The following is a 15,472-nucleotide window of genomic DNA, read 5'->3' on the forward strand; positions in this document are numbered from 1 at the left end:
GTGAATAAAGACTGACAGTCAATGTTTAATGTTTAGAAATTATTATTTCAAGACATGTAAAGCTTTTTTGCTCGTTTATGTGGGCCGTCCCAAGCATGGTTGCAATGTGTTCATTGTCAAACTCCAAAATCAGATTATTTTTAATTCTTAAAAAACGCCATTATTTTATTTGAAAAAAAAAAAAAAATGTTCTTTTATTTTATTAACAAAATATTTTAGTTTGTCTTGTATATATTTTTTTCATTCGATCAGATAACATTTTAAGCTGTCATATGGTTATGTTACAACATGCCCCTCAGATGTTACAATGTACTGGACATGTTGTCACATTTCACTACCATTTTTTGAGGGTAAATAAAGAAAAACGTATACACTGTAATTATGAAACAAAGCGACATATTTGTACTAGACAAGTGTAAAATTACTGTGGATAAAAAAAAAATTATATTCTGGACCCCATGTGGATTTACACAAACTGAGAAAGTCAAAACGTGTTATTTTGTGCCCCCCTCTCCTCTAGTGTTAAAATGGCTTGCCACATGCCGGCACTGCACTGACATGGTCAACATGAGCGTTTCCTCATTTCAGTACTAGCGCGTCCGCAGCGAGCGGAGCTCCGGAGGAAATACCGTCCGTCAAACAGACACGACGCGGGTTCATGACGGATCTATGCCAGGTACGTCCCATAATTCAACCGATTCTTCAGGTTACAGGGGATTTTACATGGAATAGGCTCTTCTATATGAAAGCAGGGGGATAAGAGAAAATAAATTGTGAACATATGTCGCAGTGCATGATAGAAGTTAATAATACAAGGAAATGTACGCTAATTTAATCGTTGCATCGTGATCGTGACACTTCGGGGCTTCCTAGGTGCGGAGCTCAGAAATACCCGCAGTGGAATTAATATCAAACAGACACGACGCGCGAGAATGAGACACGAACAAGTTTCCACACGCAGGTTTCGGTCGTGTTCTGCACAGAGTCGACAGGAGACGTTCGATTTGGTTATACTGTATTTTGAATTTTTTTATGCGATTTCGTTTCATTTCATGTGAAATTTTCTGTTATTGTCAGACCAAAGCAAAACGTAACAAAAGCAAAAAACTGGCGGTTTAAACGTTCGCTTTTATTCACATTTGATTTGCTCACAAACTGCAAATTTCTCAAGACTCCTGCAGTGTAAAAACCTTGTGCGAGTTTCAAAACTGGCAGTTGACAGCCACAGACTTTATTAATGAAATAACCAAGAAACACAGATTGTTGCATAACTAGTTAGTGATAGGTGCTTAGCACCAGATGTACCAGGTTCTGGATAGTAACCCTCCCAGGCCCTGACGGTAAACAATTAGACCCGCTCTTTCTTCTGGATTTAGGGTTTTTCAAAAAACAAGAAATGCAAGTTTCTTTGTCCATATTTGGTTTAGAGCGCATAGATTTAGCTGAAAGCTGCATTGGAAAGTAGGCGTTACTGATTGCATGTGTAAGTTTTTCCTCACATTGTAAAACAAGTTGTCAGGTAACCCAACATGTGATTTATATGATAACATCAGATTAACTGGTTTTATTCAAGTCAAAGCTGTATTTTAAAGGGGTCATATGATGCGATTTCAAGTTTTCCTTTCTCTTTGGAGTGTTACAAGCTGATTGTGCATAGATAAGATCCCTGAAGTTGCAAAGTAGGAAAGAGGATAAATAAAAAACGATACTTATTATATATATATATATATATTGGTCTTGTCCATTCTTAGACATTCTTTCCCCATGATTTTCTTGCCATCCATTTTTCTCCCTCATTGTTTTCCTCATTTATGTTGTTCTGAATCTGTAGCTCTGGGACTTTGATCTTAATCAAGGATGTGATCATTATTTTGGGCGTTTTATGGCTGGAGATCTGATCCTAGATTCAGCAGGAAGTTTTCAGGTTTTGGAATTGCTCAAGTTCTTTCTTTGATCTTATACAGAAGGGAATGGAAGCAAGCTCATGCTCAAATTTCAGAACTCACTCACTTAAACCCGCAGGCGCAGTCACACATTTGACTCAGCTGAGTTTACAAAATAAAGTAGCTAACATATTCAGCGCATTTTCTAGATGGACAAATATGACTGCTACACTCGCGTCTCACACAAGAGATGTATAGAAAGCCATGCAAAGTTAAAACAGTTGAAACTTTTAGAAAACACGTCATGAATTTGTGGAGGTTTATTCCTTTTCACTGCGTCGCGCCCTCCTGTGGCCTCGGGAAACAAGCCAAAGGTTTAACCTATTTAATCTGCATATAAAACATTAGAAATTAGATATTTGTAAAATTTTTATTTTGTGTTTGACTGGTAAAACAAAAAAATATTTGTTGTTTGTCTCAATAAATTGAGTTCATTTAAAAATACAGTGGTTAAATGTAAAAAAAAATTTCGACTGCTCTTTGTTTTAAAAAAGGTTATAAAAATGTCAATAATTATCGATACCGAACGATATGAAACATTATATCGTTGATACATTTTTTAGCTATATCGCCCAGCCCTAGGTGACATTTTGGAAAAGAACTCTTGATCAATGCAGGCTTTCCATCTCTGTTCCTTTCCCTCTAAACACAGTTGATGTGTACTTTAAACAACGCAACCGACATGCGCTCTAAACACTTTGAATATCCAGTGTGCTCTGTCAGCTTCAGTTTGGCACACAGAAATATGTGCTGTTGTCTTTATCATCACAGAGCAATGCAGATGGATTCTGGAGCACGAGATGTGTGTTGTGATTGCATGTGTGTGTGGCATGTGTCTTCTAGATACAAATGTTTGATTGTATCTGTGTTATGTAAAATAACTTTTTTCAAAAGATACTCCCTTGATTGTTTTTTCTCTTTCGGCTTCTAAGCACTGAGCTCTGATTGGCTGACTGGCTATTCCAGACACTGTTAGACTATGTTTAAAAACACTTGAATTACTTTTTCTAAAGAAAACGTGTTTGGTTCGTTTCTGTGTGAAACTAACAGCCACGGTGTTAGATAGCTGCTTGCTAGGGTGTCGTTATATGGTTGCTAGGGTATTGCTAAGGTGTTCTTGGTTGTTGCCATTGCTATATGGTTGCTAGGGTGTTTTGGTTTGTTGCTTTGGCATTTCAGGGAGGTTGCAAGGGAATCGCTATGTGGTTGCTATGGTGTTTGGAGTGGTTGCTAGGGTATTTTCTGTTATTGCCAGGGCATGCAATTTGGTTGCTAGGGCTGTATTGTAGCTAAGGTGCTCTGGGTTGTAGCGAGGGGTTTTCTATATGGTTGCTTAGGCATTGCTATATGGTTTTTAGGGTGTTCTCTGTGTGGTTGCTTAGGCATTGCTGGGTGGTTGCTAGGGTGTTCTGGTTGCTAGGGCATTGCTAGGTGGTTGCTAGGGTGTTCTGGTTGCAAGGGCATTGCTGGGTGGTTGTTCAAATGTGTTCTGTGTGGTTGCTTAGGCATTGCTGGGTGGTTGCTAGGGTATTCTAGTTGCTTAGGCATTGCTAGTGGTTGCTAGGGTGTTCGGGTTGCTAGGGCATTGCTAGGTAGTTGTTAGAATGTGTTCTGTGTGGTTGTTTAGGCATTGCTGGGTGGTTGCTAGGGTGTTCTGGTTTCTAGGGCATTGCTATGTGGTTGTTAGAATGTGTTCTGTGTGGTTGCTAGGGTGTTCTGGTTTGCTAGGGCATTGCTATGTAGTTGTTAGAATGTGTTTTGTGTGGTTGCTTAGGCAATGATGGGTGGTTGCTAGGGTGTTCTAGTTGTTTGGGCATTGCTAGGTGGTTGCTAGGGTGTTTGGGTTGCTAGGGCATTGCTAGGTGGTTGCTATGGTGTTTTTGTGGTTGCTAGGTCTATATTGTAGCTAGGGTGCTCTGTGCTTTTGTTGTTGTGAGAACATTAAAGCTGCAGTCCGTAAGTTTTGCCTCTTTGTCGCCATCTCTGTTTGAAAACATGGAATTGCAGCTGTGTGTGGAATTATCTAGCTTGCGTGGGTTGCGAGTCGGCACGGCTCCAGCGAGGATGAATCTAATGTAACCAAAAACAATTACGGACTGCAGCTTTAAGGTTGCTAGCATGATTTTATTTATTGCCAGGGGATTAATTTGTCATCGCTAGGGTCCTCTAAATGGTTGCTAGGGTGTTCTGGGTTGTTGCTATGGCATTATTAAGGCTTGTTGTAGGGGTGTTGCTATATGGTTGTTAGGGTATTATGGATGGTTGCTAGGGCATTCCAGGTGGTTGCTTGGGCATTGCAGGTGCATTTCTATATGGCTGTTAGGATAGTCCAGATGGTTGCTAGGGTGCTCTTTGTTTGTCAGGGCATTGCTATATGGTTGCAAGGATATTTTGGTTCATTGCTAGGGCATTTTGGGTTGTTGCTAGGGCATTGTTAGGGTGTTCTTGATTGTTGTTTCCAGGGCTTTGTTGTAGTGTTGTCAAAAGACCCGGTACTTCGGTACCAAGTCGGTACTAAAAAGATTTAAACGTTACGGTACCAGGTTTTTTTAAGTACCGGTGGTACCGAGTACCCGGTCAACCCGGTTCTTGATGCGCTATCCGAAAGGTGCGCAGATGCGCTCTCTTCATAACAGCACTGATACATGGTGACATCAAAAGGAGGAAACACACCAAACTAAACAAAACACTTTAAAGACAGACACATTGACAAAGACACATCCCATACATTGATTTATTTGTGGCGGCCCGCCACAATATCAAAACTGATCGCCACAAATAGATTTTCCAAAAGGCTTTGACTTCGTTGAATAAACATGAGCACTGCACGAGTGCACGTGTCAAAGTCGAAACCCGGTGTGGGTGTTTTTATATCACTGTATTTCTGAAGGAAACCGACTGTCTTCAGAAAATGATGGATGTCATTTTCATTTAATCTTTCCTGTAATGCCTGAGCAGCGTTTGTGAGCGTAGCGCTTATTTGATTACAGCTGTTACTGGGGAAACCTCTATCTCTCCCGCTCTACAAGCGCCTCCTGCTGGCAGAGAATGAATTTGCATATATATGCCGCCACAAATAGAGTGCAAGTCTGTGGGAAACACCGATGAAATAAACGCTGTTATTAGAGTAGTTAATCGTTAGCATAAGCGCGGCTAACGCTAATATAATGAGCATTAGAATGAAGTTTCTTTATTAACTATTTAATGATCCTATAACTTTTATTAGGGTAAAAAAACAGGAGGACATGATGATATTTACTATTTTTACACACCAGAGGCTTTTAAATGAATTGTGAATCTAAAATATGCGTGTTAGTGAATGTACAAATGGTTAACATTGTTTGTGTCATATCAGTCAGAAAAGCAGTTCTGGGTTTTTTTTTTTTTTGTCTTTTAGCTAACTTAGTTGTTATTCTTGGCTGAATAACTCTAGAAGGTTTTCAAAAGCCCTTAACAATTAAATATGTACACAGTTTGGATTAAATGAAAGTATAGTCAAATTTTTTAATTAGCATGTTTTTGTGTTTTGCTTTGGTACCGAAATTGGTACCGTGAACAGTGGATTTTCACTGGTATTTTGGTACCATGACAACACTACTTTGTTGTATGGTTGTAAGTATGTTCAGGCAATGTTTCTAGGGCATTTCTAGGGTTGTTGCTAGTGTGATCAGGGTGGTTGTCAAGTGTGAAATTTGCTACTTCAGATAAAATAAAATAAATAATAATAGCGATGCTTAGTCTATAAGGGAGAGGCTACATGTTTTTTTTTTTAGTTTTGAATTAGTGTTTGCTCACCTGCAGACGCAACAGATTTGTCCAGCTTGTATTCAAATCAGATAAACTGCTATTTGCAGTTGCTCTCACATTCCATATTTTCCACATTCACAGCACATTTACATTATTTACATTGATTGCAATGCAATGTGAAATAATCCACCTTCAATATCCCACCATTTAGATTTATATCTCACATTTTCTCCTCTGAAATGGATAAATAATAGATTATATAGGGGGACAGGCAAACAGATATTTTTTGTTTGTCTTGTCACTCCATAAATAATCTTTCTCCTCCCAACTCCTCCTCATTCATTTTCTCATTTCTTCCTCCCATAGTGACAAACTTTGTAAACCTTTGAAAACTAATTACACCACACCTCAGTGTGGGGAATGGACTCATTATTTAAGAATGCATTAATATAATCATGGAAGGGTAACTGAGGTCTGGGCAATTTTCCACACTATATTCATGCTCTATGTTGCAAATTGTGACCTAATGGTTTGTCCACACTTGGCTGAAGTTTAAAGGACTGTCTTGTTTACATCTGTTTGAATTGCCAGAGCATTTAGTGCAACATTCTTTCTCATGTATGTAGTTCTGGTGTATCAGATGGGTTTGGATTCCAGACTCATAAATGATTTCCAGATATCTCTCCTTTTCTGTTCCCAGCTAGTATAGTTGTGCTGTCAGAGCAGCCTTTAAAGTCATGAAATGCTTATTTAATGTAAATGATCATGCAAGTTTAGTTAAATTCTGAAAGAAATGTTTTCTGTTTGTTTAGAGAAATAGGCCACTTACTACCATCCTGTGTTTTATAGGTGTGGACCTAATGCTAACTCCAGTATGAGAACTATACAGTAGCCCATAGCTTGCCTTTGGACACTGACAGACAGAGGACACTGAAGAGACAGAGAGACAGCAGCATGGCAGTCTTCAAGCTGGATAATGTTGAAGATCTTTATGAGATTGGAAATGTTTTGGGAAGGTAAAGAGATGTAAAGAGTCTTATTCTCTTTACTTAAAAAAAAAGGATGTATCAGATGACAGTATCATGGTATATACTATTGTCCAAAAGTTTGGATCATTGAGATTTCTTCTTTTTTTTAAAGAAATGTATACTTTAATTCAGCATGGATCCATTAAATAGACAGTAAAACAGCAAAAACCTTTACGTTGTTACAAAAAAATAAATAAATAAAAATAATTCAAATAAATACTGTTCTTTTGAGCTTTCTATTCAGTGAAGAATCCTGAAAAAAGCATATCATAATGAAATGTTTATTGAGAAAATCAGCATATTAGAATGATTTCTGAAGGATCATGTTACACTAAAGACTAGAGTAATGATGCTGAAAATTCAGCTTTGCCATCATGGGAATAAATTACATTTTAAAATATTGAAAAAAAAAAGTTAAATTGTAATAATATAATACACTGTTTTTACTGTATTTTTGCTCAGATTAAGTTAGCATAAGAGAGGTTTTTCAAAAACATTAAAAACTCTTACCAACCCCAGATTCTGAATGGCTGTGTATACCAAAATATTGATCTAACAATAATATAATATAAAAACAATATGATCATTTTCATATATATTGGTATTTAAATAGTATTTTAAAGGCACTTCAAAGAATATTTTGGTATTAACATGGCAACAGTTCCAAAATATCCATTTTGTAAATATTCAAACACAAAACTAATGAATTAAGGTTCTTTTTTTTCTTTTTTAATGTGGTTCTATTGCTTAATTATTACATTAAAATGAAACTACATGAAAAACTTTAAATAAAAAATAATAAATAAAATAAAGAATCTAAAATAAATTAACAAATAAAAAAGTGAAAATTAAAATTTTTTACAGTTCCATATATACAAAATTCTATGTACATTATACAATAGGTTCACTATACATTCATTGTACTGTATATATGATTATCGGTTTTGACCCTTTTTAGGAACACATTTGAATAACTACCTAGTTCTTATCGTCTTAACACATATCTCCATTCATTCTGTCTATTGCCATCCTAGTGGTCACTTCGGGCAGGTGCGTGAGGTGCGGGAACGGGCCGCTGGTGTTCTGTGGGCGGGGAAGTTCCTGAAGCTGAAGAAAGGTGCAGGAAGCAGGCTGGGCCTGGAGAGGAAGAGTGTGGAGAAGGAGGTGGAGATCCTACAGAGCCTTCAGCATCAAAACATCATGGCTCTCAAAGATGTTTTTGAGAGCAGGGCAGAGTTGGTTCTCATCATTGAGCTGTGAGTATGTGTTTGTTTTTTTTGTTTTTTAAATACAGTACATAAAAAAATATGGCGTAAACACACCTGAATGAAGGTGCTGAGAGATTGTGTTCAATGAAGGATGATTCTATATTGAAAATAACAGAAAGTTATCAAATAATTAATATCACCATGTGAAATGTCCATCGTATTTCACCTAAAAATAAAAAGTAAAAAATATAAAATATATTTTGCATGGCCTCTTTTTAAATGATAAGTTTTTCATGACAATTTAACATATTTTACTCCCAAATCCCAATTTTTATTAAAATCAGCATTAATTCAATTTAATTACAGTTGCACTTTACAATTTAAATACTGTATTTAAATTGAAAAAAAATTGCATTACATTAGAATAAGAGTTTTTCATTGTTCTATGGTTCATTCTTCTTTCATGTCGATCTTACCTTTTTTGTATATAGCATAAAGGGTGGCGAGCTCTTTGATTTCATCGCTGAGAAAGAAAACCTCACAGAGACGGAAGCCATTGAGTTCATGAAGCAGATTCTGGAAGGTGTCAGCTACATGCACCAAAAAAACGTTGCCCATTTTGACCTGAAGGTAGGCAGGAAGCCCATTTTTATGCTAGCCTCCATCTAAGTCAGAAAACCGAACCAATTAACCACATGCACAGTTTCAAATGACCTTCGAAAGTTAATTTTTACTCTGTGTGGCAAACATGTCACTTCCTATAAAGATTTCAAAATGGTAATGAGGAAGTGGACTGTGTACCTTTCTCACCCAAGCTGTCACCTCTGACCAAAATAAATTTGACACTTCGAACACAACAATATTTATTCAGACAAATATTTCGATTGCGTTCACATTGTGAAAATCCCTTAAATCCACTACATTTATTATATATTTAAATATCTGTAATATTTATTTATATCTGTGTCATCAAACCTTACTGAGCTTCTGAAAGAAACCTTACCAGTATTTTACTGACCTAAAAATCTGTGTAGAAAAAAATACCTTGGTTAGGGTTAGATGAATTTCAATACAGGTTTAAAGGGGTCCTATTATGCTTTTTCACTTTTTCAACTTTATCGCATCATATGACCCCTTTAAAAAATGTACAACCTAATAAACTAAACACATAATTTACAATAAAAATAAATAAACCTGTGTTGTGTATAAGGCAAAAGGCATGTTCTTATCTTCCTTCTTGTTCTTCAGCCGGAAAATATCATGTTGTCGGACAAACACACTCCCAATCCAGACATCAAGATCATTGATTTCGGCATGGCTCATCGCTTCATTCAAGGAGAAGAGTATAAGTGTTTAGGTGGAACCCCTCAGTATATTGGTGAGTGGTTCAGTCTGTGTGGTTTTGAGTTCAAGTGAATGTGTTCATTTAAAGGCCATAAACCTACGCAAATATGCAAATGCAGACCTGAATGCTTGTCCAATACCACAAGCATGAGATATACTCTACTATTGTCGGAATTTAAGAAGATAAAACGTGTTTCATGCTCAACCAAGGCTGCATTAATTTAATCCAAAATACAGTAAAAACTGTTATTGTGAAATATTTTTTCCAATTTTAAGGAACCGTTTTCTATTAAATCTGTTTTAAAATTTCGATATGTTTATTTGCTGCTCAAGAAACATTTCTTATTATCAACAATGTTATAAACAGTTATACTGCTTAATATTTTTGTGAAAAACATGATAAATTTTTTTCAGAATTCTTTGATGAATAAAAAGTTCAAAAGAATAGAATGAATTTCAAATAGGTTTGTGACAGTATGAAAGTCTTTACACTGTCACTTTTATCAATTTAATGCATCCTTGCTGAATAAAAGTTATAATTTCTGTCAAAATATAAAATCTTATTGACGGTATTGTATACTTAAAGGGACAGTTCACACAAAAATGTAAATTCTGTCATGAATTACTCGTTCGAAACCCGTAAGACACAAAATATATTTTTTATGAAATCCGAGAGCGCAAATAAAACAAAAATAAAGACTTTATTTAACAATTTCTTCTCTTCCGTGTTAGTTTCCACCGACATTCACAACAGTACCATGACATATGCTTGTGCATTCCTCTGCTCGTAAAATAAATATTTTAATTTGTGTTCCAAAGATGAACAAAGGTTTAGAACGACATGAGGGTGAGTAATTAATGACAGAATTTTCATTTTTTGGGTGAACTATCCCTTTAACGTTCATTCATGGTGGTAACAAACCTCCATACTCAAGGGGGCGATAGAGTTACCTTCAAATTTCTGTATTGTTAAACCAGTTTTGTTATTATTTAATCAGCTAACAATAAATGTGTCAACAGTTGAGTGTATGCTTTTATATTCACTGACTGATAATAATAGTGCCTGTATTTACATACCTGTGTACAGTATGTTTTGTGAAGTGTGTGTGCGCATGTTGAGTTTGCATCTGCTCGAGTGTGTGTTTGACTCTACACCTGCTTCTGTCTCTGCATGCATTATGCTCCTGCCTTTGGCAATATGCACAACTGTTATTTCTAGCTGTCTCCATGGAGACTAACTTCAGATGAAATGGCAGAGCTGCGTAAGTTCAGCTGAAAATTGAGTGGACAGGAACAGAAATAACTATTGTGAGATCACAGATGTAATGTCACTGCTGATGTACTGCAGAAATGTCCTTGAGTCATTTAACAGCTCATCAATTCCTTTAAACTAAAGGAAACATAGTGAAATGTGACACACACACACATACACACACACACACACAATCTGGCTACACTTATCAAAATTCTTTTAAATACTGACCTTGACAGAATGCAGATGCACACATATTTTGTCCGTGTGGCCTGAAACTGTGTAGAAGCTAGACTAGAAACCAATATTATTTTTTACAAGCAATACCAATAGGGATCATTTTTAATCCAAAACAGAATTAGTTTTAATTCGGATTTTGGACACAATACTAAATAGTCCAATCATTTGAACAGTAAAAGTATACATAATAAAAATATTGAATTATAAATTATAACAATATATGAAATAAATAAAATAATGTAATTTTAAAATAATAATAGCAACAATCATGTTTTTACTAGTTGTGAGATGTAAATACTCGTCTTTATCTACAGTTTTTAAAATATGCATAATATGAATATTAAATAATAAATTATAAATAATGTATTCATCAAATAAAAATAAATACATTTAATAAATAGATTAATAATATGATAGTAAATGATAATGATATCAATACGAAATCATTTTACTAGTTGTTATGAGATATAAATATTTCCCATAAATTATTAAGATATAAAAAAGATTAAGATATAAATTATTTCCTATAAATATAGTTGTACCTTGCTGAATAAATGTAAATGTGAATATTGAATAAGGGTATTAGACAAACCATGTAGTATTTCTCCATGAGACTAGGCAGAAGTAGTATGCTACTTGATATTAAGCAGACCCTCTTGTTCAAAGTGACTAGCACTTTACTTATCATGAGGAAGTCCTTTGTGAACAACTAGAGCTTTAGTGTTTTTCTTAGCACATCTGGTGATTGGCTGAATTGTGATTTCAGTAACACTCCAGTTCCTAAATCAGCCCTACTTTTAGATGAACCTTTTAGCTGCCAAAATCCTCAATAATTAAACTATCACCACCACTTTGTCATTTAAAACACATTTTCATTTGATAGACGAACAGGCTTGTCCACTTTAAAAGGGATAGTTAACCCCCCAAAAATTTAATTTCCTCATTTACTCACCCTCATATTGTTCCAAACATTTTGTGTTCAAAAGTCATGAGGGTGAATAAGTTATGAAAGCAGTTTTTTGTTTGTTTGTTTAAACTATTTCTTTGTGTGGTTTCAGTCAAATAAATGACCTTCATGCCTAGTTTGTTTGCTAGTCAGCTATTTTAAACCCCTTCTTGGTTTGTATCAAAGTGAAGTAAAGTGAAGCTTTGTTCGTATGAAACTCAGTGGGGAACAGGGCACAATCTACTGTGGTTCATGAGAGGACGTGAGCATGTGCTGCTGGTCTCAAAGAATGCACTTAATGGTGTAATTTTGTCAGTTTGACTTCTCAAATATGTCTGCTTCTGTCTGGCCAAAGCTTTCTGAAACGTTTGATTAATGCAATAAAATGAGTTCAGCGCACTGCTGCAACTGAAAAAATGCTGAAGAATTAATGAGAGCCAACAAGGAGATTTTTATTTTTACTTGACAAAAGCCTTTGTTTCTCTCCATCTGTTTCAGCCCCTGAGATTATCAACTACGAGCCTCTCAGTACAGCAGCAGATATGTGGTAAGTCTTACCAAGTTAAATTAGCAACACAAACACTTATACATACATGGAAATATAGTGTTAGAGTGCATAAAAGAGTTTACAGGCATGTTCACTTGATTTGTCTTTCTCCGACATCCCCAACTGTGTGCATCTGTCTCAGTGTGTATGTATTTTTACTTCATAATATGAAACTGAATATGGACGTCAAGTGCGAAACATTGTCAGAAGGCAAACTAGTTTGGCTTTTGACAAAAAGCAGTAGCTATCATCTGCTGCGCCAAAGAAAGCAACTCGTGTCTGGTTAGCATAATGTTAGCATAACACATGTTCGGTTTACATCTCATTCGTTCCTGAAGCCCAGCTGGAACTGCATGGCACAAACAAAGCAGAGGTCATGGGTTCGATTTCCAGAGAACACTGGTGAAAATGTGAAAGTTTAAGCGAGTCACTTTGGATAAAATAATGTGTTAAATAAATAAATGTGTATTTCTATATCAAAATGTAAACCTTATGAATTATATTTTGGAATTATATATTAATTTTAATAAATAGATTTTAAACATAATATATATGTTTTTTTAATATATAAAATATTGTATTTAAAAATAGTCTAAAATAGTTTACAGTAGTTTGTAATTTATTTTTTTTTGCATGTTAAATTGCTTAGAATTCTATATACCAGTTTTAAGATTCACTTAATGATGATTAATCATGTTCTTGTGATGTTTTTCAGGAGCATTGGCGTCATTACCTACATTCTGTAAGTAATCTTCCATTGTTATTAATCATATGATAACACTCCTGACAGTCAAATCCTTTAAGAATCAGTCTGCAACCCAAAGTGCTGCTCCAAATATTCAGATTTTAACTAGGACTTAAATTACCTCTGAAATAAAGCCTCCCCGTTTGACAAGCAATGTGCTTTTTCAGGTTTATATAAGTCAGGTCCTGTGGGATGAGATCAGTCATGTCAGAAATGAAGTACACCAGATATGGAGTAGATAACCAACAGACTGACTAGTAATAGCCTTTATCTTCACGCAGGGATAAAGCAGTTAATCTTAATGGTGGTGTGCATATTTTTTAAATGTTAACATATTTTTTTGTATCCTAGACTACTGTGAAGAGATATTGCAGTAAAAATATATGTAGAAACTCTTGTATTTTATTTTTTTATATTATTTCTTATTCATGTATATTTATGCTATCAGTTTGAGCGGTCTGTCACCGTTCCAAGGCGAGACGGATGAAGAGACGCTGAGGAACATCGTGGCAATGAACTATGAGTTTGAGCCTCACTACTTCAGCCAAACCAGCAACATGGCTAAAGATTTCATCCAGAAACTACTAGTTAAAGACCAGAGGTAGCAATAATCAGATGAATTATATTAGAATAATTGGGATTATAAATTGGTTTTGAGTAGGTGAAAGTTTCCCAAAACATTTAAAAAGAATATTTATTCATTATTTTGTTTATACATTTTAATGTATTAATACACTTTTTAAAAATATATTTTCTTCAAAGACTGAAAGATTCTCCGATTGCTCTGCTTTGAGGGAATAATATAAACTGTATTTCAGATTCAAGCTGCTATTTTAATTTGATCTTTAACTGTCTAATCTAACTTTTGCCTAATTAATAATTTATAAGGGTTAAATATTTTTATACTGCTTTTGTGTGTTTGTATTTAGTGAAAGAATGACAGCAGAAGAGTGTCTCGTTCACCCCTGGATTAAGGTGAGATGCGTGAACTCACCCGTTTCCTCATATTACATTTTATGACGTAATTATTTTTCATTTTACCTTGATCATTTCAGTAACTGTTTTCCGCATCCATTTCTCTTTTAGCCTCTCAATAGAACTCAAATAGCCAAGAGGAACCGCTCCTCCATCAACATGAAGAACTTTAAGAAGTTCAACGCGAGGAGGAAATGGAAGGTTGGTCAGAGAAACCTGCTATTGGCTGGAGTGTGTAGACTGTCGTTACCCACAGACCAACTTTTTCTGTCACTACCTGTGTGTCTCACTGCATACTTTGTCTTTTATGTCTTTTTGTCTCCCTCAGTCATTCTCTGTCCCTCCTGTAGTATTAATGAACATCTAGTTTTGCTGTTTTTGTCATATCGGCCTCTCATTTCTGCATTCAGTGCCTTTTTACATTTAATCGGCAGCTGTTTTGATATAATGTGATGATACAAGCTCTTCACTGTCTCTTAGAGGGATAGTTCACCCAAAAATCTGTTATTTATTCCTTTGCAAGAATTTGAACATAGATTTTTTTTTTCATGTTTCCCAGTTGTGACACAGGACTCTAAAAAAAAGCAACACAAATGACTAAACTGTTCCTTTAAGTGTCTGAATCGGTTGCTAACACTACCTTAGCTGACTCAAATGACTCACTTCTCTAAACTAACAGACCTATGAGTAAAGAGAGACACCTGCTGTTCAGTAGAAACACTGAGTCATTATGTAACTCTGTCATGATGCCCTTTTGTTGCTCTTTTTCTGTCTGGATTGTGATGAATATTTTGTACAGATAGGCTGTAATATTTCTTAACTAATTCCTAACTAGTTGTTTTTCTCACCACACAGATGTCCTTTAACATGGTTTCAGCTTGTAATCGGTTTTGTCGACTGCAGTTACTGTGTAAGGCCCGCGGTCCGGAGCAACAAGAACTGGTAAGAATCTCTTGAAAAACACATAATGAGAAGTACATGGTAAAGGTGCTTAATTGTTATAAATAATGCAATATTTCTTTACTTTCCCTTTTTTTCCCAATCAGAGAGACTGTGAGAGCGATCAGGAGGACACCGGCACAAAACCTGCCTCTCTCTTACGCAGACGTCTTAGTAGCAGTTCATAAATCTTATTGGTAGAGGGAGTCACAAACCACAAGCATCTCCCTGTAATGAAGCAGCAGTGCTCATTCAACCTGCAGTACTTTGTACTGCCAACAGGGGCAGAAACAAGCCGCAATCCACAGGATTTCTTTCCCTAGCCAAAGGCCTTGAACCTCAGTGCATGCAATTGCCCAAACCACCAGCTGCTTATCCAGTTACAGTGGATGACCACATCTGAAAGAGGGATGGGGCCAAGAGATCATTGTGGTTTTCTATGCTAATATGCAAGCGTGTTCATAGAGTTCTACCTCTGATAGAATGAGTGTGATGCTTCTACCTGAAGTGCTGTTGACAGGAGGGTCAGGTGTCTTGAAGGATGTTCCTACAACATTA

At 35.8% G+C, this 15,472-nt stretch overlaps 1 protein-coding gene across 2 annotated transcripts in view; it reads left to right on the top strand.

Annotated features, from left to right (window-relative positions):
- The window catches only part of LOC107667793 (death-associated protein kinase 2-like), a 23,760-nt gene extending 8,288 nt beyond the window's left edge, over window positions 1-15,472 (top strand). The window contains exons 2-13 of one of the 2 annotated variants that reach the window (XM_016459512.1): window positions 615-676; window positions 6,540-6,706; window positions 7,753-7,974; window positions 8,418-8,556; window positions 9,175-9,304; window positions 12,207-12,255; window positions 12,971-12,997; window positions 13,449-13,601; window positions 13,930-13,975; window positions 14,087-14,176; window positions 14,831-14,917; window positions 15,022-15,472. In XM_016459512.1, the coding sequence (XP_016314998.1) occupies window positions 6,645-6,706; window positions 7,753-7,974; window positions 8,418-8,556; window positions 9,175-9,304; window positions 12,207-12,255; window positions 12,971-12,997; window positions 13,449-13,601; window positions 13,930-13,975; window positions 14,087-14,176; window positions 14,831-14,917; window positions 15,022-15,102 (1,086 nt within the window). In that variant the 5' untranslated portion in view covers window positions 615-676; window positions 6,540-6,644 and the 3' untranslated portion in view covers window positions 15,103-15,472. Of the gene's footprint in view, window positions 1-546; window positions 677-6,539; window positions 6,707-7,752; window positions 7,975-8,417; window positions 8,557-9,174; window positions 9,305-12,206; window positions 12,256-12,970; window positions 12,998-13,448; window positions 13,602-13,929; window positions 13,976-14,086; window positions 14,177-14,830; window positions 14,918-15,021 lie in introns of those variants that run through there. The other variant, XM_016459511.1, reaches the window with a different exon arrangement.

Source organism: Sinocyclocheilus anshuiensis, unplaced genomic scaffold (assembly GCF_001515605.1).
Source record: "Sinocyclocheilus anshuiensis isolate Anshui unplaced genomic scaffold, SAMN03320099.WGS_v1.1 scaffold2177, whole genome shotgun sequence".
NCBI lineage: Eukaryota > Metazoa > Chordata > Actinopteri > Cypriniformes > Cyprinidae > Sinocyclocheilus > Sinocyclocheilus anshuiensis.